Source organism: Lasioglossum baleicum, chromosome 10 (assembly GCF_051020765.1).
Source record: "Lasioglossum baleicum chromosome 10, iyLasBale1, whole genome shotgun sequence".
Taxonomy (NCBI): Eukaryota; Metazoa; Arthropoda; class Insecta; order Hymenoptera; family Halictidae; genus Lasioglossum; species Lasioglossum baleicum.
This window is the reverse complement of record NC_134938.1, coordinates 583,212-606,709: the sequence shown is the minus strand read 5'-3', so window position 1 is coordinate 606,709 and position 23,498 is coordinate 583,212. Positions and strand designations below refer to the sequence as shown.

General features: G+C 38.2%; 5 protein-coding genes across 15 annotated transcripts; 2 read left to right on the top strand and 3 right to left on the bottom strand.

Moving 5' to 3' along the window:
* Positions 1 to 749: 749 nt before the first annotated feature.
* Positions 750 to 4,406, bottom strand: LOC143212780 (uncharacterized). The gene is made up of 9 exons (XM_076431914.1): positions 3,999 to 4,406; positions 3,746 to 3,930; positions 3,437 to 3,621; positions 3,179 to 3,358; positions 2,649 to 2,998; positions 2,125 to 2,583; positions 1,838 to 2,061; positions 1,687 to 1,771; positions 750 to 1,008 (listed from the first exon to the last, which is right to left on the bottom strand). The coding sequence occupies exons 1-9, from the start codon at positions 4,248 to 4,250 to the stop codon at positions 757 to 759; spliced, it is 2,172 nt and encodes a 723-aa protein (XP_076288029.1). The 5' UTR covers positions 4,251 to 4,406; the 3' UTR covers positions 750 to 756.
* A 3,353-nt stretch (positions 4,407 to 7,759) lies between these two features.
* LOC143212588 (PHD finger protein 14-like) lies at positions 7,760 to 13,733 on the top strand. 4 transcript variants are annotated; one of them, XM_076431509.1, is made up of 14 exons: positions 7,760 to 8,088; positions 8,919 to 9,077; positions 9,147 to 9,389; positions 9,695 to 9,906; positions 9,992 to 10,146; positions 10,214 to 10,488; positions 10,549 to 11,004; positions 11,066 to 11,354; positions 11,435 to 11,678; positions 11,762 to 11,949; positions 12,011 to 12,149; positions 12,330 to 12,628; positions 12,857 to 12,965; positions 13,575 to 13,733. In XM_076431509.1, exons 1-14 carry the CDS (start codon positions 8,046 to 8,048, stop codon positions 13,593 to 13,595), a joined length of 2,832 nt encoding a protein of 943 aa, XP_076287624.1. In that variant the 5' UTR covers positions 7,760 to 8,045; the 3' UTR covers positions 13,596 to 13,733. The 4 variants fall into 4 exon arrangements, with proteins under 4 accessions (XP_076287624.1, XP_076287622.1, XP_076287625.1 ...); XM_076431507.1 differs by having other exon boundaries at positions 9,695 to 9,915; XM_076431510.1 differs by having other exon boundaries at positions 9,695 to 9,915; positions 13,249 to 13,733.
* Positions 13,734 to 13,878: 145 nt separating this feature from the next.
* LOC143212589 (methionyl-tRNA formyltransferase, mitochondrial-like) lies at positions 13,879 to 15,614 on the bottom strand. The gene is made up of 6 exons (XM_076431512.1): positions 15,304 to 15,614; positions 15,026 to 15,223; positions 14,835 to 14,957; positions 14,581 to 14,759; positions 14,306 to 14,497; positions 13,879 to 14,236 (listed from the first exon to the last, which is right to left on the bottom strand). The coding sequence occupies exons 1-6, from the start codon at positions 15,510 to 15,512 to the stop codon at positions 14,067 to 14,069; spliced, it is 1,071 nt and encodes a 356-aa protein (XP_076287627.1). The 5' UTR covers positions 15,513 to 15,614; the 3' UTR covers positions 13,879 to 14,066.
* Positions 15,615 to 15,761: 147 nt separating this feature from the next.
* On the top strand, positions 15,762 to 19,898 carry LOC143212591 (large ribosomal subunit protein bL27m-like). 8 transcript variants are annotated; one of them, XM_076431514.1, is made up of 6 exons: positions 15,762 to 16,062; positions 16,188 to 16,285; positions 18,947 to 19,027; positions 19,095 to 19,258; positions 19,343 to 19,553; positions 19,700 to 19,898. In XM_076431514.1, exons 2-5 carry the CDS (start codon positions 16,264 to 16,266, stop codon positions 19,544 to 19,546), a joined length of 471 nt encoding a protein of 156 aa, XP_076287629.1. In that variant the 5' UTR covers positions 15,762 to 16,062; positions 16,188 to 16,263; the 3' UTR covers positions 19,547 to 19,553; positions 19,700 to 19,898. The 8 variants fall into 8 exon arrangements, with proteins under 8 accessions (XP_076287629.1, XP_076287630.1, XP_076287634.1 ...); XM_076431519.1 differs by lacking the exon at positions 16,188 to 16,285 and adding an exon at positions 18,495 to 18,566 and having other exon boundaries at positions 15,769 to 16,062; positions 19,343 to 19,898; XM_076431515.1 differs by lacking the exon at positions 16,188 to 16,285 and having other exon boundaries at positions 15,768 to 16,062; positions 19,343 to 19,898.
* Positions 19,343 to 22,427, bottom strand: LOC143212590 (tRNA-splicing endonuclease subunit Sen34-like). Its single transcript, XM_076431513.1, has 5 exons — positions 20,825 to 22,427; positions 20,497 to 20,768; positions 20,223 to 20,433; positions 19,902 to 20,063; positions 19,343 to 19,834 (listed from the first exon to the last, which is right to left on the bottom strand). Exons 1-5 carry the CDS (start codon positions 20,874 to 20,876, stop codon positions 19,629 to 19,631), a joined length of 903 nt encoding a protein of 300 aa, XP_076287628.1. The 5' UTR covers positions 20,877 to 22,427; the 3' UTR covers positions 19,343 to 19,628.
* Positions 22,428 to 23,498: the final 1,071 nt, after the last annotated feature.

Genomic DNA, 23,498 nt, shown 5'->3' with positions numbered 1-23,498 from the left:
ATCGCGTTCACTTGTCTAGCCGCGTACTTCTCGGCGACGCAAATTTTCTTTGTGGCCTCTTTTAGTTGTTTCGACAATTTGTCTACCGTTTCAGATAGCATCTTATTTGCAGCTACAAGCGCACTGTATGACGGTTGGGGTATTGCCTCCATACTGCCGATGGCTTTTCCTTTGGTTTTGCCGGTGGTATCTTCGGCACCGGGTTTAGACGTTTCGGGTTGCTATTGCCTTTCATCATGGCACTTTTTATATGCAGTGGAAAAGCCTCATTGGCAAGTCTATCGAACCTTATCTTCGTGTGACTCCCTGTTAGTGCAGAGAGCACACTTCTTCAATATTTTTTTTATTATTTTTTTCTACGGTCGGCTCACCTACAAATTTGACCGCTTTTTCTTCTTCATCCGTGGATGATGGGAGGTTACTTTCTTGCGAAATTTTTCTTAATTGATTTTTCTTTTCTTCTGCTAATTCGCGTGTCTTAATCCTCTCTGTCAGTGTATGCAAAAAACTGAACTGCACACAATACATTTTTACTTCGAAAATTTTGACGTTAGGTGTGTTTTTCTTTTGTTATAATTTATTCGCTCGTGTGGCACGTCCGTCACCTACGACGTTGAATGAACGAATGGGATACTGACATTACTGGCCACTATAATACTATCGAGGACGGAATGATGTTGCTGTCCCATTCCGTTAATTTGTATTGAAATGTTTATGGTTGAGAAGTTTGATCCGCAGCCTCGTCGGTTGGGGTGGTTATGGCCGCATAGAGGTGCCGCTGAGCCCTGAGGGTCCTCGGTTATATTTGTTGATGGCGATGCGCTTCCTTTTTCCGTCCTCCTCAGTTTTTCCAATAACTTTTTCTGGTAGTTGTATGAATTCATTTTTCGTTGCACTGGTTTGAACTTCATTGAATACTATTGTTGGATTAGGTGGCTCCGACTCCCATGATGTCCTTCCTTCGTCTTGCCGCGGCTGGGAAAGTGGCCCCTTTGCCCGATTTCTGACCTGAAATACTAACTACTATACTGTCCATTTCTTTTTTTTTTTTAAATACATCACATTTATACACGTTATTTAAACCACCAATCCTCCCTTGAATCATTTAAAACTTCATATTACCACTACCCGTCACATAACCGGTTTTATATTGTAATAAAAATTGCAGTGACTATCTTTTCGAACCGCTTTTAGCGCTCGGTAGGCTTAGCGTTAAATAAATAATCGCGACAGTAACAATGTTGCGATCAGTTCCATTCCCGACTCCGAAGCGCAAACTCCGTTTTGTAAGCACACAGAGACATTTACATGCTTTCAATCGTTATTCCCATTGTTCTAACATTGTAAATCATATTTACGAATTTCACAGTGTTCTATTATAATAATTGTTTTATTCGTTTATAAATATCCTCGTACGCTTTATTTACAATCGTTATACACACGATCGGCGTCACATAACCATCAATACGGCTCATTCAGAACAATAAAAATCTACCGAAAATTTACTAATTTCCCGTTATTTTGTCAACGATCTTCGATAATGATGTATGATCTTTAACTCAGGAAATCCTATTTATAAATAATGTTTCCAACATCCTCGAGGATTGCTTTCACAGCACTTGCCTCTGGGAACAAACATGTTCGAGCCAGAGCCGTCAAAGTTGACGTCAATTTCATTAATCCTACCGTTCTTAATAGATGAGCTTGGTGAGTCGTTCTTGTTTTACCAATGTACATACTGTGTTGTCGTAACTGCACCTCCAAAGGCTCGCTGTTGAGAATTATAAAGTATAAAAATCATTTCACCCTCGCACAATGTTTGTTACACTCTGTTTACCTTAGTTTCAGTTTCAGAACACCGCCTATGCATATGAAATCTTTATAAAGCCTTACAAGAAATACAGCACTGCTATCGTAAAAGACACTCTTGCTTTCCAGCTTGGCTACTCTTTCCCAAACTTTCAATAAATAGCCCTTGGCTAAACCCTCGAGGAAGATGTAATATCTGTTGCAAGAATCAATTGCGAAACCAGTTAAAATATCTTTGGATGTTTCTTCTACCTGTATCAGAAATTCGTTTGTTAACTGTGTTTCTTAAAAATGCAAATAATTGGATCATATTACCTTTACATTGTTATCCTCGCTAGCCTCAATGTTAGAAAACAATGTACAATTATGAGAAAACACATCCGCAAGGATGTTATCGGCTAATGGATAGTCTTCCAATATTAAAAAGATTCTATTAAACGAACGAATATGTTCAAGAACCATCTGGTGAATCATCCTTAGATCATGTGCTGAACGGACTTTGATCTTTAGAACAGTTCCAAACATTGTCAGAATGTCATAGGTGAAGGGAGAACTGTTTAGAGAATCTTCGCCGCTGCAATCATTCGTATTAGTCGGCTGACGCAAACTTCCTGTTAATTTGACTTCCCATAATCCTCTTAAAAGATCAGATAGATCGAATGATGCAAAGCCAAGCAACACAGCTTCTTTTTCAAGCATAGACGGTTCCTTTGATTGTGTTTTTGGTATTGAAATTAGAGACTTGCCGGTATTTCTACTTCTCACGCCTATCACCTAATTTATACAACTCTGATATAGTACCTCTGATATAGTACTTTTACCCTGAATGTAATTATTACTTGAAACGTAAGAAGCTTTGTCCCGAGAAAACTGATTAGTTCCTCTGCTTGAAACTCTTCGCTCACAAAGGATTGCATGAACTCGAAGTATATTGTTTTAGCAATAGCATAGTATGGTGTGACGATTGTTCTACCGATAAAATCAGCTTTCACATAAAGATAACTAAAACCATTCTGAATGACTATGTCGTCAGGAAAATTGGACATTTGTTCCAACTTGATGGATATATTATTCAATGCTCTTCGTAATTTATTGTTCGATAAAATGTTATCACATTGCGTGTAGATGAAGGTAGATGAGATGCTTGATATCTGCCACATTCTGGTCCAACAAGTGATCGTACCCATGTCTGAAAACGAGTTTGTTAGTCGAATAAGATAAAATCATTACTGGAGTGCGGATCATTATGCAAAATAAAAATGTTCTGCATTGATTGTGGGAATCAGAAGTACTTTGTTACGTTACAATTTTCTCATAAATGCATAAAGATCCGCAGTCTAATCATTGCAATATCGAATATCTTGATTACTGGAGAACAGATTTCCTGCTGCTAGAGACAACTTTTGTACAATCGCCTCTTGTTTCTTTGTGTGCTTTAACTTTTTGGTTTTTAGAGGCACTTCAGCAGGAGCTAATTCGATCTCCAAACGTTCAGAGGGAAACCTGTCTTTTCTTATCATTTTCCAAAATTTATGTTGATGTCTGCTGTCTAATAACATTCACGTAACAGTGAAGGGTTATATGTATTTTTTAATAAAACAATGACTGTTTAAATACAAGACTAGACCTGGTATTACATCAAGGTATGATGTGATGCTGAATTCATCAGTTTCATGTTTGACTACTGTTGGTTCTGGTTTGGATCTGATGTTATCCTTCCATTCAGAAGGATATAATTCCAGAAAGTCATTACTTTGAATATTAATTGCTTCAGGATCTGTATAAAGCTGTTTCACTTTGTCTTTTTTTGCCCTATATATATTTTAAAATATTTAATGAAACATATATGTATTTATGAAATAATTGTACGAAAAATTAATGATAAATAAATAAAAATACTACAGAAGTGTACTGTTTATTATCACTTGCAACAAACCTTTCAGAAAACTTTTTTCTTCCAGGAAAGATTTGGTAAGTAATGACGTGATTAAACAATATTCGTAATTGCGTTTCGTTTAAATGAACCTCGTGATGGACGGAAAATATAACCCAAACATAATTATTCTCTTGAACTGGACATAGTATAGGCCTTAAGCACCAATCACCATTTTCTGTGTATATCTGCATAATGAATTCTTTAATTGTCTTATCTAAATATAAATGAATACCATATAAATTCGTCAGATTACCTTTGTTGCAGTCTTCCAACAGCGGCAATCGAACTTAAAAGTGTAGCCCGGTAACAGTTCATATTCGACATGTGTTTCTGTTAATATTCCGCCAGTGTTTATAATATTTGACGCAACTTCCGTAATATTTACTTCTTCTTCAAGTCGTCGCTTCTTTGTAACCTTCTTCTTGGACGCCGTACTTTTCTCGCTTCCGGCGTTCTCGTAAGATTTTGTTGAAACTAGAAAGCCAAAAGTGATAACAAAATGCATTCTGGTGTAATTAAAAGACTCGGAATTATTTTTATCAAATTGCACGCTTGTTTAATGATTCTATTAGCTGAATTATGAAAACAGCGATTTGAACTAATTGTAAACTCTTTTGGAACAGCATCGAATGGCAAAATTGACTATACTCGCAAATAACCACAGAAAAAAAGCGACGTAAAATAAATTAAAAAACTTCCTTTACTGTATATATTTTTTCAAATGATTATATAATTATACTATACTATAATCGTTCAAGATTAATTGCTAAAATGAAATTACTTATTTCTTTGTCCTTTGTAACGGTATAAAAACATGTCGAAACCTCGAAACACAGAACAGAAGCCTTATAAAATTTGGTACACGCAGGTAGCCGTTAGCTCAAGGGGCGCACCAAATACAGGGTGTCCCAAAATTCGTGAAAATCCCGAAAGGGGGTGGTTCCTGAGACCATTCTAAGAGACATTTTCCTTTGCACCAATGTCAACTGCGGCTTTGTTTAGGAGTTATTAACGAAAAACACGGACCAATCAGAGCGCGCCCTGGCCCGGCGCGCCACGCCGCGCCGGCAAGCGAGTGTCGGTGGTACGCCGCGACATCGCAACGAACAAGAGTTTCTCGATAATGTGAACCCTCTCCGATTTTGATGAGCTTTGGATATGTTGTCAAGACCATGATTCTGAACAACATTTCTCTTTAGACTTTTTGGCGATCGGCTTTAGTTTACGAGATAAGTAACTTGTAATTGTAAATCGATCGATGTACTATCTGAACTATCTCCTCTCCGATTTCGATGAGCTTTGGATACGTTGTCAAGACCATGATTCTGAACAACATTTCTCTTTAGACTTTTTGGCGATCGGCTTTAGTTTACGAGATAATCGTAAAAAAAGAGAAGAAGCAGAAACTGATTGAATTAAAAACTCACGTATTCAGCCGTAAATCCATTTGCTGCTTCGAAATGTGTGTCACGGGTCACTCGGTGACGAACTGCACAAATGTCTTCAGGTACACGGCAGTACCGAAAGCCAAGGGACGTACGGCCAGGTCGACGAGCTGCACAGCCGGTGGTAGAAGGCCTAAGGGATGCGCGGTCAAGTCGACGATCCAGAATTTAACTTTCACTTTCGAATCGATAAATAATTCGTGTGTTTATTTCACACAGATGCCTTGAAATTTTTCCACACTCACAATCACTGTTCACATTTGTCAACACATAGTTATGCACTAATAATAATTGCCATATCCCTTGTACTGCTGCACAAATCACAACAATTAGGTAATGCAATCACTAGACTGCGGATTTCATGCATTTGTAGCAAACACGAGTAGGTGCATTTTAATACAGTAGAGAGATTAAAATAATTTCAAAGCACCATAGTATTATTTTCAACTTCTTAAAATGATCACAGTGCGAATCAAATATCTGTCTGGCTCCTGTCCCTTGTAATAGCGGCAGCCAACATTAATTTTGCATAAAGATCCGCAGTCTAGTGATTAGTTTAAATATCAATATCAAAAACACAGCTAATAGCAACCGTTAGTTTTGAATTGACAAGTCTTTGGAGATGTTCTCTCTACCGCGGCTCGAACGACACTGATTTTCCTCAAGATTTTTCTAAAGAATTTAGGAAGGGCATTTAGAGTGTCGAAATTCGAAATGCACACTGTAGCACGAGAACGACGGGACGGTTAGACGAAAAACAGAATGCGAGAAGGACCGCTGTAAGCTTTGTGGCAAACACATGTTTAGTTTTTCCTGCAGGTTGGTACGTAGAGTCGATGGGTAACTGTTCGAAAACGTCATCCGTCCTTTTACCCAGCAAGGGGTAAAAATGTCAGGTCAGCGTAGCATCCCTATTGTCCTATACCTTCCTTAAGAAACTTTCTAAAAGAAGGACAGACGACGTTTTCGAACGGTTACCCATCGACTCTGCGTACCAATCTACAGGAAAACCTAAACATGTGATTGCCATAAGTCTTAAAGCGGTCCTTCTCGTATCCTGTTTTTCGTCCAACCGTCCCGTCGTTCTCGTGCTACAGCGTGCATTTCGAATTTCGACACTCTAAATGCCCTTCCTAAATTCTTTAGAAAAATCTTGCGGAAAATCAGTGTCGTTCGAGCCGCGGTAGAGAGAACATCTCCAAAGACTTGTAAATTCAAAGCTAACGGTTGCTATGTATTAGCTGTTTTTTTGACTGTGATATTTAAACTAATCACTAGACTGCGAATCTTTATGCAAAATGAATGTTGGCTGCCGCTATTACAAGGGACAGGAGCCAGACAGATATTTGATTCTTACTGTGATCATTTTAAGAATTTGAAAATAATACATTGGTGTTTTGAAATTATTTTAATCTCTCTACTGTATTAAAATGCACCTACTCATGTTTGCTACAAATGCATGAAATCCGCAGTCTAGTGATTGCATTACCTGATTGTTGTGATTTGTGCAGCAGTACAAGGGATATGGCAATTATTATTATTGCATAACTATGTGTTGACAAATGTGAACAGTGATTGTGAGTGTGGAAAAATTTCAAGGCATCTGTGTAAAATAAACATACGAATTATTTATCGATTCGAAAGTGAAAGTTAAATTCTGGATCGTCGACTTGACCGCGCATCCCTTAGGCCTTCTACCACCGGCTGTGCAGTTCGTCGACCTGGCCGTACGTCCCTTGGCTTTCGGTACTGCCGTGTACCTGAAGACATCTGTGCAGTTCGTCACCGAGTGACCCAGTGACACACATTTCGAAGCAGCAAATGGATTTACGGCTGAATACGTGAGTTTTTAATTCAATCAGTTTCTGCTTCTCCTCTTTTTTTACGATTATCTCGTAAACTAAAGCCGATCGCCAAAAAGTCTAAAGAGAAATGTTGTTCAGAATCATGGTCTGGACAACGTATCCAAAGCTCATCGAAATCGGAGAGGATTCACATTATCGAGAAACTCTTGTTCGTTGCGATGTCACGGCGTACCACCGACACTCGCTTGCCGGCGCGGCGGGCCAGGACGCGCTCCGATTGGTCCGTGTTTTTCGTTAATAACTCCTAAACAAAGCCGCAGTTGACATTGGTGGAAAGGAAAATGTCTCTTAGAATGGTCTCAGGGACCACCCCCTTTCGGGATTTTCACGAATTTTGGGACACCCTGTATATGCTTTTATCCCGGAAATCCACCCTCACACCTATAATAATACATAATGCCTACTTAAATTAGAAAGGAAATCTTAGAGAAACAAAGGGAACAAATCTATCAAATTCTTGCGATTTTAGGATTAAATTTAGTTAATTCTACCTACGTTAAATGATTGCAGCTGCTTAATTTCCGGTCCGAATTTCTTCCATTTTCTACCTATTTCCTTTCCGAATTCAAATAAATAGGATCATTTACAATTAACCATTTGAAATACTATTTCATCCAGCTCTGACAGAGCGGAATATATAATTCCGTAAATATTTAAATACCGATTGTACTTCCCGCGAAAGGATTTTGAGAAATTCAATATGGCGTAATGTTACTGATTCGAGTAGAAACACGACGGCGTCAGAAGGATAACATGTACCAGCGAAAGAAGTTTATTCTACTCTCTGTAATTAATCAATTTGAATAACTAGAGTTTCATAAATATTTGTACAAAAAAACATTGTGTGCATACCGCCTCGTTCACGCGTGTACAGAAGAATCCGTCTTAATCTCTATAGATTAAATATAAGTGTAATATATTTAAAGGAGCATATCGAAGAGAGATTTTATGTTGTGAACTATAAAGAAAATCTTTATGTACGTGTGAAAAATGTCTCAGGACGATGATGTAGGATTTTTATACAAAACAATGAGTAAGTAAGATGTATTTTATTTTGAAATAACGCTACATTTATCTCTAACATGTACAAATAAATATTCAAGTTAAACAACATTAAACATATAAATTTTTTCCAAAAGTAAATAAACTGCTACTACTATAAAATAAAATCGTAAAATATGGAAGGATATTCCACTCACGCGTTAGATTTTGCAAGAGAGAGAACGCGATGATTCACTAAAATTATATTAAAAAATATAAATTCTTATCGCAATATCCTGCGTCTCGAGCGTGTGCATAATTAGTCGGTAAACAATCCGAATATTAATTCGGCTCTCGACCGGATTAATTGAAAAACCGCTCGATCGGTTGACGAACCTTTTAATTGACGCGTGTAAAAATCCGATAAATACAGGATATGTAAAATTAACCTAATTCATGTAGCCGGCATCGTATCTTACGCGTATGTCAGTATTTTATGAAGCAACGACTCGTTGACTTCAATGAGTAGTGGGAGACATTCAAAATCTATATAGTATATACACGAAGTGTCAGAACTGGTGACGGAAAAAAAATCAAGAGGAAGCTGTTCAAACAATAGAGAATAACCTAATCGAAATTAAATAAAACTGTCAGTACAAGGCTAATATGACAAGCTTCTGTACGTATTCATTGTAAATGAAACACTTACATAACCTAGCATTAGATTTCTGTATAGTCTCCTGGATATGCGCTCGATCGAGCGAGTGCATTGCATATTCGAAAATGTTTCGAATATTTCGAATTATTATTGTGATACATTATCATCAGAATTGTTATCGTAATTCACGGACCAACAAACTCTAATTTGCATTATTTTTTCAGTCGAGAGGGATCCAAAGAAGAGGAGAGTCAAGCCGATTGGAACAGCACCGTTGCTCGAATTTGATTTAGGAGATAGTTCCGATGACAGTGACTTCAGGATCGAGGATCACTGCGAGGAATCTGACGATGATTCCGAAGACTCTAATGACATTGGAAAAGGTATGATAACATTGTGGCTAATACATTCCTAAAATTAATCGACTGTTTTATATTGTTATATATTTATAGAAGATGAAGACGCGTCCGAAGAATCCGACGATTCTTTGGAGGATCCGCTGCTCAATAGGAAAGAGAATCCAAACTTGACAGTGGGGGATGTTATCGAACAAGCTCGCCAGCAAGCGATGAAGGGTGGACCTCTAGAAGACAAATTAAACAAAATGTTAATTTGCTGTGGTTGCTTAGGAGATAGGAGTGATGATATTAATGAAATTGTTGAATGCGACGGATGCGGTGTCAGTGTGCATGAAGGTAAGGATGCGGATTAAGGGGTGGACTCATTTCCAGAATTGTTTTAGTAGTCAAAAGCGCTATATAAAGGATTAATCTAGGCTGCAGTCGCCCTCGAAAGTTCAATTTTTACGTTTACTTTCGAATAATACAGATTACGCCTTGTAAACGTGAAAATAGGACTTTTGAGGGCGACTGTGGCCTAAATTGATCTTTAATCTAGCACGTTTGACTACCGAAAAAGAAACGAGACTGCCCCCTTATAATGAATTACAACCTGTTATTCGATCGAGAGCGCTTATGACATTGCACACAATCTGTTCCAGGATGTTATGGTGTGTCCGATGTAGAAAGTTTTTCAAGTACTGATTCTTTATGCCAATCGGCGCCATGGTTCTGCGAAGCTTGCAGCGCAGGCATCGAGGATCCTTCCTGCGAACTTTGTCCGAACAAAGGTGGCATTTTCAAAGAGACTGATGTAGGCAAATGGGTCCATTTAGTATGTGCACTTTATGTACCTGGTGTTGCTTTTGGAGAAGTATGGAAGGTTTTTATTTCTATTATACATAAAACAACGATGTCTTACAATATTCATGCTTATATGTGTGTTGTAATTACGCCAGGTCGATCGTTTATCAAGCGTAACGCTCTTCGAGATGGCTTATAGCAAATGGGGAGCGAAACAGTGTTCATTATGCGAGGATGCGCGTTATGCTCGTACTGGAGTATGCATAGAATGCGACGCAGGAATGTGTCATACGTATTTTCATGTTACATGGTACGACGAGTCGCTGTACACGATTTCAATTACTTCGGCGGGTGACTAACAATACTATATTCCACAGTGCGCAAAGAGAAGGTCTGCTGTCGGAAGCTCATAGCGAAGAAGTTGACCAGGCTGATCCTTTCTACGCACATTGCAAACTTCATTCCGATAAAACTCTCGTTCGTAGACGTAGACGCAACTGGTTAGCGTTACAGTTACGAGCTCAGTACCGACACCAGCTGTTGAAACAACCTAATCACTTAGATACCGAAGAACAACGTAGAATTCAAAGGAAATTAGCGAAACACAGACATAAATATTTAGCTCACAAAGCGTCCCGGCCACCGCCATGGGGTACGTTGTCCGCGTGAAACACGGCAAATATATCAAATATTATATTCTCCTAATTTTCAGTACCAACCCAGAAGATGCCTCGATTATTAACCACGTCAGCCTCTGCTTGTCGACAACTAGCACGAAAAGCAGAGCTCATGGGCGTTGACACGGCCGCGTTAGAAGCCCAGGAAGCACAACTCGTAGCGTTAGTCGATGTTAGAAAAAAGTGGCACATACCGCCCGCTTTCAGCGTGGAATTTATCGGTTACTATCTAGATCGCAATTTACGAGTAACGTCTATGAAACGAAGGTTGCAGGAGCTCCTGGACGTTAACTCGCAATTATTAAACGAACAACAGAGGCTAGACAGAAAGTACGACGAGGTGATGAAAGACAATGAGGAACAGATCCGTGTGAATTTAACGTTAAAAGAAAAGATCGAAATGTATCATCAGGTGCTCCAGAACAGCGGCTACGGGAAACCTTTGCCGCAGATAGCTGACTTGTCGAAGCCAAGAATAGCACCAACTTTAGGTAAAACGTGAATTATAAGTTGGCAAATCAGGTTTACGAAATTTATTATAAATTCTTATAGGTACGGGATTAGGTGTGCCAACCGCGGCCGCGTTGAAAATGGGTGTAGGCTTTCCTCTGCCGGTTGGCAAAGGGGTGGAAGGTATACGCGAAGGTAGAGTGTTAAGTAGTCAGGCGCAAGATCAAAATCACAAAGGTGAACTGACGTTGAGGCATCAGTGTGGAATATGCAGAAGGTCCACCAACCAGCATCTTCTTGCGAAATGCGACACGTGCCATCTTCATTACCATTTATCTTGTCTTAGTCCGCCTCTATCGCGTATGCCGAAGAAAACAAAGCTTATGGGATGGTACGTACATGCGTATTCTTCTACACTCATCTTAGCTCTACAAGCTTTTTACATTGAGCTTATAATTTTTCGTAAAACAGGCAATGTTCCGAATGCGACAAGGAATCTTCCGGATCAGAGATAGAACGCGTTGACACGTCGGCTCCACGGAAGTTGAGACACTGCAAGGACGATTCTAATTTAACATCAACGCCGACACCTACGCCGCCGCAGGAAATGCAAGCGCCTGCAACACCGACGACGCCAAGTACTTCGAAAAACTCTTCTGGTAGCCTTAGTAGTGTAACAAACGTGACTGCTCCTGACACGCCTACAACACCGAAAGTAATTATTCGTTGAATTATAATCGTCTCCGTCTTATAGCACTGTAGAAACAGTGATTTATATATTGATATCGCGATATACAGGTGACTATAAAGCCAGTAGGACCACAGCCTCTATCTTCGACTCCAGTTCAGTCAGGAGAACCAGTGTACAATCAACAACCTATTAACAATGTAACAATAGCGGCAAGAGAAGGATCTCCTGAATACATGGTAGCTTCAGCAGATGGTACGGAATCGGTATCACAAAGGAGCGCGAAGAAAAGGAGAAGGTTGGTAATCTAATCTCCTCGGAAGAATGTAGAATATATAATTCGTTGCTTTCTTTATCAGGGAGAAGCACAAAAGGTATACTCCCGACCCGATTACGGGAGTGAAACAAAGGAAACGGAAACATAAAAGGAAAAGTCTCGACGTAGAGAATCCAGACGGACAGGGGCAACCGGAAGTCCATAGGAGAATAACGATAAAAGTATGGTCTTCAGATTTTGTCTCGCGTTGAATATACAGGGTGGTTCTGGGAACTATCATTTTTCTATTTTTACTTGAAAAAGAACAGTACCTCGTCCCAGTTCCCAGAACCATCCTGTATATTGGGTCAGTGTAAAATGTTCGTGCGCATGATTAATTTGTATTTTACTTCGTCGAGAAGATCAAGCCGATTCCAAGACCCGAGGGTGAGATAGCCTCCGAGTCGAGTCCGCAAATGTTCGTTGCTACGTCGACCAGCACTGAAATCACATCACCACCACCGCCGCCGCCTAAAATACTGCCACCACCTGTTGTTCCACCTGTAGTTCCGACTCCTGCACCGGTTGCAGCTACGAATGCAACTACTAATAACACGAGCAGCAGGACCTCCACGGGAAATGGAAAGAGAGGGAAAGATACAGACCTTTTAACCCATTGTAATGTCTGTGATATGCCTGGCACCAGTCAAAATCTCGTTATGTTAGTAAACACGAACGTATCGCGTATACAATCAGTTTCATAATTGATGGCACACAATAATCTTTTAGAAATGAACATTTTGGAAAAATTGCGTTTGACCTGAATTATGAAATAGATAGAAGTTGATTGTTATTTTAATTTAAAGTGTGCCGCCATCGATTGCGAGACTGGCCGTAGCATTCTTATACGTATTGCGAAATCTTGATATCGTTACTTGTTGCATGTCAGGTGTGATGAATGTAAAAAGTGCTACCACTTCACCTGTCTCGATCCGCCAGTTAAAAAATCACCGAAACGAAGAGGCTATTCGTGGCATTGTGCAGACTGCGATCCTAGTGTAAGTTAACTATAATTTATTACATGCATCCAATTGCACAATTGAATAACGGTACTTTTTATTTGGTCAAAACGAGGAATGGCAAATTTATCGTTAATTTGTAAAAAAGAAGTTGAATTAGAATTAGACGATTGCAGTTCACCCCAGCATTCGAAAACGACAAAATATAAAGTACTTTATCGTTAAATATACAATGTAAATCATCAGTTCTCTGAATGATTGTAAACGTAGAACGAACAATCTTATTAATAACTAGTTGCTAACATTAACTAATTATTTTCAGTAAAGAGCCGTGCCGTCTTTATTTATTGAATAATCGAACACAACCGTTCCGTTTACCGAAATATCGAAAGGCAATTAGTTATTAATACGAAAAATTTTAATCTCACTTTTATAAGAGAATGGGATCAATTCTTCGTAAATGACGGATAATACAACTACACTACATAGAATTTCGAAGCAGGCCAAAGTAACAAATTAGCTGAAAACTTATTTATGGATTAATTCTAACTTTGAATCTGAAATTGTGTTACTAGGAACATATTAAAAGCTAAACTAACTCAATAAAACTAAAACTCTGTAATAGTAAAAATATTTCTTTTATTTCAGGCCTCTGAAACTGAGACTTAATATCAACAATTTTATGTCTGCAGCTATAATTCTACGTTTAAATAAATTAAGACATTGAATGTCATTATGGTTTTTGTAAAATATACAGAATATAGATACAATTTCTCCTCTAATTAAACAAAGTTTTCTTGACAAACACATACTGTAAATTTTATTTTTACATCTGGTTTAGAACTTCTGTCTTCTGTTAATAAAGCTTCAACTATTTATTATCAATTGATTTTTTTATGCTTGATTTCGATATAGTTTCTTTGGGCGTATATTTACGAAGGCAAGAAACAAATTATGAGAACGAAACTCTATATTTGTAGAAAACGATCGTATAAGTTCTTTATACATTCCACTTAAAACGTAATTACATTTATTACATAACTTAAATGTTACATTATTTATAAAGCACAAAATCCTTCTCCTTTCTTGTGTGACAACTGTTTCATGTACGTTTCATTGCTGAATTTTAAAATGAATTCATCAAGAAAACAAAATGTTCGTTTCATTTTTACCAATTATAAAACCGTTGTTGAAGTCACGCGCGGTCATAACAGATTTACCTTGAACACCTATGCTTTTTACAGAAATGCAGCCTGCTCCTTTACACTTTACAATTAATTTGTTGCTTACTTTATCGTACGTTACCATTCCTACAAAGATATAATTAACATTTAATTAATATTTAAAAAAAAAATTCATGCACAATATTATACATTTACCTGGTGGTTGTTCTATCAATCTTTCGGCAGTTGATTTATCAGTGATCATTATATCATACAATTTTACTGTCTTATTTCCTAATCTTGTACTTAACGGATACAATCCTACAAGAGCACGGTGTAAATTATAAATATTTGTTGCAAACATTTCATCCCATTTCACAGTAGCTATCTTCGATGTTATCTTCGGGGCTAAATAGTGCAATGCAATTAATTAGTTCTATTATGTTTCCTCCACTATCAGAACCAATTAGAGGCATGAAACTTATATTCACCATATGTCGCATTGGCTTCATTTTGGGGCTTCGCGGATCGTAATGCACCTGGTAGATCTTCGAAAGTCTTTTCTAATAGATTCGCTCCGAGTTTTGCTAATTTATCATGCAACTCAGGTAGTGTTTCATGCTCGCCTATATTGACTTCTTTCTGTACAATTATTTCACCTATGTCGAATCTGAAATTACAATTTATTACAATACAATAATTCTAAGTTTAGTCTAATTATAACATATAGAAAAATAATGCTTACTTCTTTGGCTTTATCCTCATTATCGTTACACCTGTTTGATCATCGTCGTTCATTAATGAATAAATTATCGGCGCTGCTCCTCTCCATCTTGGTAACAAGCTGCCATGAACATTCAGCATACCACTGCAACAATGTTAATAACAGAAGATATATTAACATAACAATATACTGATTGTTATAAAATAGCTTACAGTGGGAAAGATTTGATGATCTTGGATGGAATCAGGTGACCAAACGAAACAACTATTCCAATGTGGAAGTGGTGTATAGCGTTCTCAAGTGGCCAATAGTTTATAGCAAGTTCTTTTTCTTGCGCGAATTTTATAACTGCATTCTCTTTCACCGTATTCAGCGTAACCACCTCCAAACGTTGCACGATCTTGGAATCGCTAATAACGAACGAATAGTAACTGTTAACAATAAAGCAATAAGAGAATTGAAAATCATATGAATAATAAACATTTCTTACTATTTTTTATATAAGGCCTTTAAACTCTCTACCGCAAATCCGTTTGTGCCAAAAAATAATACGTTCCATGGTCCACTTTGCGATAATTGATCAGGAGGTTCTTTACTATGTAGTTTTCTTTTAACGTTTAACGTTAATACTTTCCTTAATTCCTTAAACGAGCATACGAATTGTTTCGATCGAAATATTCTTACATTAGAAATCAACATATCGGTTGCGTTGTCATTTAGAAAATTAACAAATTCGCTGCTTTTTCGTGCATAACAACCGCTTTAAAATGCGAACTAATGTCTCATGAGAGAAGGGACTCGTTCTGCGCAGCTCGACTGATCGCAGCGCCTTGCTGCGAGCCTTCCAACTCCACTCGTTGGCTCATGCTCGTTGTGCATTGGGAGTTCTACCAATCAGGGCGAACCTGCGCAGCGAACGACGCAAACTGGTCGTTACCCAAGTCCCTTCTCTCATGAGACAGACCTTATATACATGGTTATGTTTGATCGTGGAACATTGCCACAGTGTTTTCGAATTTTATTGTAAATACGTGCGGGATATGGAAAATGAAAATTGAGGGTGAAAGAATTACAATTTGAGCTTTATTGTTTAATTATCAAAGATTACAAATCACTATTTTGTCGATGTACATATTATTTATACATGTACATACATACATATATATATAAATAGATAAAGTAACTCGCAAGGGAAGGACTCCGACTTCCGACACCGACTATATGTATATTTAAACTTCGATGAACTTTCGTAAGTTTTTGATGATTTAAATTTAAAAGCTTATAGATTTTTAATGATTATATCAAATATAATTGATAATTCTGCTGTGTTTGTGCATGCGTTTAAATTTCGCACTAAATTGCAATATGATGCAGTGCATACAAGTGCATATCGAGCGGAAGAATTCCTGCGCCCTGAATGCACCTGAATGGCTGACGGGCTGACGATTACATGGGCACGCTTTCATGTGACAGTGAAGTTCAATCATTTTATTTATGTATTACAAAACATATGATTTGTCGTCGAAGTCAATAAATATTATCTTACAGTAAATGCTATCTTACATTAAATATTATTTTTAATCTTCAACAATCTGCTTCTCACTTTCTTCAGCATTCTCATTTCGAAAAGCGAGATTTTCCCAGTCTTCTCAAAGAATGAGATGACATAGACCAAACTATCCAAAGCTTTCGCAGGTGAAACTTCCTCTTCCTTCAGATGATCCTTCTCAGTATAATAATCTGTAGAACAAACATTTTTAAATAGTAATGGACAGACTATACTTTATAAAGACTAGTAATTAAATATTCATTCACCGGTCTCGTCTTTGTAGGGTTCTTCTTTAATCTCAATAATCTCTCCATCGGTTAGACTTGGTAGGCAATCAGCGTGAATCCATTCGTTAATCTGATCTATAGTAACGTTTTTATGGCATGGAATCTTTTTACACATTTGATGAATGTACTTGGAGGTGATACTGTCCAAACTGTTGTCTTGTTCGAGCGGCATGTTTAATAATTCTTTCCAACAGTTAGAAATTGTCTGTTCCGCTATATCGTTCCAAGCGTTGCCTATCAAGTCGATAGCGTTTTTAATATCGAGCGAATTTATTGCTTCGTTATACTCCATTCCATTGGCTTGAGCATTTATCACGAATGCTAACAGTTTCGTTTTATATCTCCTTTTCACTGCCTCTATAACAAGAGGTTGAATGATTGACGTTACATTAGGTGGGAAGAATATAGCTTTAATTCCGTCAACAGATAAAATGTTTGTTGAAGGATGTGTCCTAGCGTTACCCACCAATAAGATAGCTTTCTCTGGTAAGTTTTTCGATCTCAAGAAATTACGGACACAAGGTACAAATTGTTCTTTAAACCATTTCTCGAAAATGGTGTCGCTCATCCAAGCATTCTTCTGGCTTGTATAGGACACAGAACAATTCTTCAGTGCTTTCGATGATTCATGTTCCCCAACAACTAGCAATGGCATTTTCAACGAGCCACTCGTATTGCAGCAGGCCATTACAGTCAATCTATCCTCGATCTGTTTACAGCTTGGAGCTGAATGTTCTAGAGATCCATTAGGCATCATTTTGAAATAAAGCCCAGTGTCGTTGACGTTAAATATTTGATTTAACGTTAGCTGTTCCGTTTCTACTAATTCTAAAATCTCGTTCTTAAACTTGTTAGCTGTTTCGGTGTTGACAGACAATTGGTCCTCGCAGTTTGTCATGAAACGAATGCCGTTCCTCTGCTTCCATGTTCTCAACCATCCATCGCTCGCTTTAAACGTTCCTGTGTCGCCGAATTGTTTAAACAATTCCAGAGCCTTTGCTGAAAAAATGAATTCTATAGTTACATCGAAACTATTCAATAAGAAGATTTTCAAGATGCAATACCTTTCACTTGTATCACTGTAATCATGTTGTTCTTTTTCTTTTCATCCTGATACCAAGCAGTTAACGCTACGTTCACTTTCTCAACGGGAGACAAACGTACACGCTTCGATTTGGAGGAGATACTGTACTTTTCTAGTTTCTCCCTATCGCGAACCCACCTTCTCACAGCGCTATCGTTGACATTATACTCTACTGCTATTTTACTCGTTGGAACACCCGCATCCTTCTTTTTCACTGCCTCCAATTTTTGTTGCAGCGTCAAATTTCTACATATTTTCTGTTTATTCGCATTCGCTTTACTCGTACTTGGCTTGTTTAATTCCATTTTTCCCTTACTGCTTATCAGGATTGTGTTTATTAATAGAATATTTCTTTGGTATGTTCTGCTTAAGATATTCGATTAATGTTATTCTAAATACATTGTGTATTCGGTGTTTCAATGATTGTTAGATACATCAACCGCTCGATAAGTAGCTGTGCTATATAACTATCCTATATGTAGTGTGGGCTTCTCTAGGAAGCGATTACTTATCGAGCGGCCAATGACACGCGTACCTCCTCCCTCTGTTTGGTTGCTCATATGGCCTGTGTGGCCATATACAGGGTGAGCTAGAAAATTTCATCGGATTTCTTTCGATTGCTTGCATAATTTGTATGTGATTGAATTTAAAAGGAATTTGTACATATACTCGTTACTAAACAGCGGATCTTTATGCAATTATCGCTTTTGAAAATTTTCAGAAACCAATAGGACATAAAATACGATTTGAATTTATTTCAGATCTAAACAGGCTACTACCGCAGAAAATAAGATTCCATTTGATTCGAGATTCTTGAAATTCGGCTACATATGGTATTTTATTATCACATTGCAAATTTTTTATTTCTGTATTCATAAGGATGCGTAACAATTTTTACGTAACTTTTGCGTAACATTTTTAATTTCCACGCATTACACAGTTAGTAATAACAAACACCGCAAGAAGGTGATAGCATCGTTAACCAAAGTTGACTTCCCGCTGAAGTTTGGTTAGGTAACCTTTATCCTTCGCATTCGAATGTAACAAAAGTACATATCGATTGAAATCCTTATCGATGATTTATTTTAAGTTGCATAAAACGTACATGGTCATGATCGTAAACATTAAATAACTTTTTTCAAAATGGCATTACAAATTCTTTTACGATAGGTTATGTTGCACCCAAGTAAACAAACATAATTTGTATTTTCAGATATGTCTCTCTTAACACACCTGTTTAACAATGCTTTGCAGATCACAAAGCCTTTTGTAAACACTGCTACCACTAATTTAGGTTTGTAGACATTTTCATAATGTATTTTCTTTAGTTAATCGATTTTAATACAAGAAATAATCAACAGCATGCGTAAGGTATGCGTCAAAGAAATCTGGTACTAGTACGAGAATTAAACCTGGCCATCCGAGACCGAAACATAGAGGATGGAAGGCTCAGGATGGATGGTTCGTCCAGAAGGGTCAGATACTAGTCACTCAACTTAGGCCCAGGTTCCATCCAGGACTATACGTAAGTCCCACTGCATTTACATCAAGAAAGTACTACCAGCATCTTCCTTAAACTATAAGAATTCATGTACGATTTCCGTTATAGGTTGGCATGGGTAGAAACGGGACACTATTCGCTTTAGAAGCTGGAAAAGTAATGGTTACATGCGAAAAAATTAATCCGAATAACACCCACGGCTGGGCTATAATGAACTATGCAGGTAGAGAGAATAGTGTTATATATAAGAAACATTTTAATGTTATTCCCAGGAAACAACACAATCAATTTGTGGTAATCGACACTGTTTGAAGTAAAGGTGCGAATACATAGTAATATAAAAACGATAAAGCTTTCATTCTATTTCTTGTACAAAATTCTACAAATCCTGATGCTATCGATTCTCAAGTACTTTACTTTCTGCCCACTGAAACGATTCATATACAATATCAGTTTGATCTTTAGAGAAGAATGCGTATACACGCGTTTTCCGAACGTGCCACGCGATGCGGCATTGAGCTGATAGTTCAGTTATTGGAATTTCTTCGTTTCTGTCCCTGCAGTGGACTATGAATTGCGAGTGAAACATTATAGGGTCACCTGGAACATTGGGAACTTGAAATGTTTGTAACAAAATCGAATTAATAAACTCTATGTAATTACATACCAGGATATACCAAGAAATCACCTCCAAACTTTTCCCCGCTTGTTATGAAGTATCCTCTCTCCCAAAGATCCTTATATGTATTATATCTAAGTTGTTCTTTAGGATTGCTAGGATACTTCCACTCCACTGTTTCAACTTCGTCTTTATTTGCCCATGGGTATACTAAGAATATATATATTTCATTCGTTTAAGAAGCAAACTTTCCTAGAAGAACATGTATTGTTATAATACTGTTCCTCTGGTAGGATGTTTATGCACATAGTAAGCAGAAATGATATTTAATAAAATAAATGTTTTAATTTTCCTTTGCAGAATAGATACCTGTATGAGTTTGAATTAAAGCTTCAGTCTTATCTAGTTTAGGTATTTTTGCCATTTCCTCCTCCAACAGTTCTTGTCTATTTATTTCAATGTTATTGAGAGCTTCTTGCACTTTCGGATCTAACGGTTTCTTCGCTTTCTTCTTCCTCGTTTCTATCCCAAGTATCTTCCGTTTCTTTCCCTCCACAATCTTGTCCATCACACTGATTACCTATAAAAGATACACGATAAAGAATTTGTATAATAAAGATAACAGAAAGATCATTTTGGAAACCTGTTTCTTCCTCTCATTCCTCAAACATTCCTCTTGCTCAACGAATAAAGCGTCTCTATATTTCTCAAAAGCTTCTTTCAACGAGTCGTTCGGTGGTTTCTGAAGACACGGATAGTGGATAAGCTGCGCTATGTTCTTCTCTAGCAGAAGAGATACTTCTTCTGATTGTAAAAGTAACGGAAGACCAGATAGTATATCTTGCCTAGGTTTTTTCGGTAAGCAACCTATCAATTCACCGACAATCCTATGATGTTTTCTAAGGTTCAACCAGTCTAAAAAACAATGAATATTTGCAATATTATGTTCTCAAAAAAACAAAGAGGATTACCTTCCGCGCTCCAAATGAAGACGTTGTTTCTCGACGAGATTAAATCTATCATTTTAACTGAGCAAGTATTTCTTAAAAAAATAATTGATACATGTCACAGTCACAGAGACGAGCTATTGGAGTAAACCAATCGCCATGTGGGGTTTCGTTCTCGCCGTAGACTGGACCGGTCATCAGAGAAGGGGTACTTAATTCCCCTCGATTTTCTCAGTCTGGCGTCTGGCGACACCGTGTGGTCAGAATGAAGATCAATGAAGATGGTTTCAAGTTTCAACTTGATTTCCCCCTCCAGCCTCCAGGCTCTCCACCTTATCCCCTTCCACTATCCTATTACATACACCGTTCAGTCCAGTTCAGTCCCCTCTGTCCGTGCCTCTGCCTCACTCTATTCTTGTTGATTCTTGTTGCGCAACGTGTCACATAGGTCCGTGGTCACATGTCACATATTACTGGTCATCAGAGAGGGGGTACTTGTATTCCCCCCGATTCCTTTTCGATTACCCCTGTCTGGACACTGCTGGCAACTGCTGGACACACTGGGCGACACTGTTGGACACTGTCCACTGTCGGATCAGGCCTGATCAGGCCTGTTCTCTCTCTGTGTGTGTAGGTAAAAGGTAAAAACCCAGTCCTCTGGTAAGTTTCGCCCCCTCCTGGAGGGGTGGATTCTTACGCGCGGGTACGGAGAATGCATTTTTCCTATGTAAAAAAACGTGAAATGGCCGCGCGAAATCGCTCTATTTGGCAATACCGAAATCATCTCAGGAAATTGTGATGCACGAGCAGTGCTGCCAGATGAGGGGAATCACGCCGATATGAGGTACCCCCTCTCTGATGACCAGAGTAATATGTGACACGTTGCGCGTGTGCGACGGGGATTGAGTGAGGCAAATGGGAGACACGTTGCGCGTGCGCGATGGGGACGCAACAATGGCATGACATTTCGCAGGTTTTAGGTTATTGCCGCGTAAAATTCACCCATTTACTTATTTCACATACTATGTAATTATTGATCCCTTTATGTCTATGTTGTGAGTTGTATTTCTTTAAAATATAACGTTACAAATAAAACGTAATTTGTCAATTTATCGTGTAGAAGAAAAATGAGTGAATTTATTATCCCAGTCTCTTTTATGCAACTATTTTTGAGAAGCGTATGAGGGTTAACAGTGTTAAAATATATTATGATTTATTGATTTTACTGGAATGTAACTCAGTACTACATACATACAGATTTCAAAATTTTTTCAATTGTACATATAAAAGAAAGCATTCATACTTCGCTTCACGACTGAAACTCCCACATGTTACAATTCATTTTATTTATTATATAATAAAGAATGTTTACAATGTCTATTTAGAACGAACCATATGATTTATTTCATTAAGTACGTATATGTACACGAGTACGATACGATACGCGGCAATAACCTAAAACCTGCGAAATGTCATGTCATCTCATCTGTCATCGTTGCGTCCCCATCGCGCACGCGCAATGTGTCTCCCATTTGCCCCACTCAATCCTAAAGCGATGGAATAGGATAGTGGAAGGGGAAAAGTAGGAGAGTACCTGGTTGCGATCTCACAACCATCTGGCAGCACTGTGCACGAGCGAAGAGCCGCAACGCGGCCCGGACCGGCCCCAGTGATGGGATTGTTGGCGCTTTTCGCACGCATGCGCGACGACTCTAGCCTCAGTCAAGTACGAAGATCGGGTACCTTGGTCGCCCTGCTAATTTCCCGCCATATAGTCTCCCACTACTTTCCCCCCCAGTAGTTCCCCACTTTCGGACGTAGACGTAGACACGGCCCTGACGAAACTCGCGCATGCGTGCGAAAAGCGCCAACAATCCCATCACTGACCGGCCCTTGGCATAATGTGCTGAGCAAGCGTGAGGCAACAGCGTCGTGGAGGGGGAAGATCTGGCGACACTGCGGTAACTATTATCCTCCTTCGACGCGCGAAAATCTGCAACTATTTAACTCGTTGCACTCGAATGGTGACTCTGAGACGCCAGTAAAAATTCAAAACAGTTTTAATATTATTCAATTTGTCTGTATTCTATAAATTGTGAAAAGCTCAACGGTGGTATAGAATACAGGCTCAATTTCACGTGCATAATGTAAAAAAGATTATGTACATTAGAATAAAAATTATCTGGGTTGAAAGAAATGTCTTAATTTTCGAATTAAAATTGGTTAACCCTTTTTCGAGTAAAATGAAAGAAAAGATGTCGACTTTCTAGCGTGCAATTTATTTTTTAAAATAATATGGAAGTATTTCGGAATTCGTCTATATATATGTTTGCAATGTTTTAAATTACACCTACTCATTTTTCTCATAAATGCATAATTATCAGTAAACATAATAAGTACATATAGTGTAATATTTCGATATTATTTTCCAAATGATTGTAGAAACAGCGATGGCGCCAACCGGAAGTACATATGAATGTACGCATATAGACCTTGATTTCGTCGTTTCTTCGAGTAAGATCTAACCAAAAATTGTTCAATAACGGAGAACGAAAGCAGCCGGGGTTGGCGTTCGAATAACCTCCGATAGTTCAAGTTTCAGTTAGTACTGGTAACCATGACTACACAGCAAAGTATGGCCGCTCGATTAACAGTTTGCGAGCGAACGTTGCGCAGAAAGGTGATCAAGCACATACGT

What these genes read in the sequence shown, in the direction of transcription:
- LOC143212589 (XM_076431512.1), bottom strand. Translation starts at nt 15,512, where the DNA reads ATGTTGATTTCTAATGTAAGAATATTTCGATCGAAACAATTCGTATGC. An exon ending in TGAAGCCAATGCGACATATG is followed by an intron (nt 14,498 to 14,580) that starts GTGAATATAAGT and finishes TGCACTATTTAG; the next exon opens with CCCCGAAGATAACATCGAAG. An exon ending in ATTGATAGAACAACCACCAG is followed by an intron (nt 14,237 to 14,305) that starts GTAAATGTATAA and finishes ATATCTTTGTAG; the next exon opens with GAATGGTAACGTACGATAAA.
- LOC143212780 (XM_076431914.1), bottom strand. Translation starts at nt 4,250, where the DNA reads ATGCATTTTGTTATCACTTTTGGCTTTCTAGTTTCAACAAAATCTTAC. An exon ending in AGCAGGAAATCTGTTCTCCA is followed by an intron (nt 2,999 to 3,178) that starts GTAATCAAGATA and finishes ACTCGTTTTCAG; the next exon opens with ACATGGGTACGATCACTTGT. An exon ending in CAAAGCTTCTTACGTTTCAA is followed by an intron (nt 2,584 to 2,648) that starts GTAATAATTACA and finishes TGTATAAATTAG; the next exon opens with GTGATAGGCGTGAGAAGTAG.
- LOC143212590 (XM_076431513.1), bottom strand. Translation starts at nt 20,876, where the DNA reads ATGATAGATTTAATCTCGTCGAGAAACAACGTCTTCATTTGGAGCGCG. An exon ending in GGAATGAGAGGAAGAAACAG is followed by an intron (nt 20,434 to 20,496) that starts GTTTCCAAAATG and finishes TATCTTTTATAG; the next exon opens with GTAATCAGTGTGATGGACAA. An exon ending in TGATTTCTTGGTATATCCTG is followed by an intron (nt 19,835 to 19,901) that starts GTATGTAATTAC and finishes CCAATGTTCCAG; the next exon opens with GTGACCCTATAATGTTTCAC.
- LOC143212588 (XM_076431507.1), top strand. Translation starts at nt 8,046, where the DNA reads ATGTCTCAGGACGATGATGTAGGATTTTTATACAAAACAATGA. An exon ending in CTTTTGGAGAAGTATGGAAG is followed by an intron (nt 9,916 to 9,991) that starts GTTTTTATTTCT and finishes TAATTACGCCAG; the next exon opens with GTCGATCGTTTATCAAGCGT. An exon ending in GTCCCGGCCACCGCCATGGG is followed by an intron (nt 10,489 to 10,548) that starts GTACGTTGTCCG and finishes CCTAATTTTCAG; the next exon opens with TACCAACCCAGAAGATGCCT.
- LOC143212591 (XM_076431514.1), top strand. Translation starts at nt 16,264, where the DNA reads ATGGGCACGCTTTCATGTGACA. An exon ending in CACTGCTACCACTAATTTAG is followed by an intron (nt 19,028 to 19,094) that starts GTTTGTAGACAT and finishes AATAATCAACAG; the next exon opens with CATGCGTAAGGTATGCGTCA. An exon ending in GGTTCCATCCAGGACTATAC is followed by an intron (nt 19,259 to 19,342) that starts GTAAGTCCCACT and finishes TTTCCGTTATAG; the next exon opens with GTTGGCATGGGTAGAAACGG.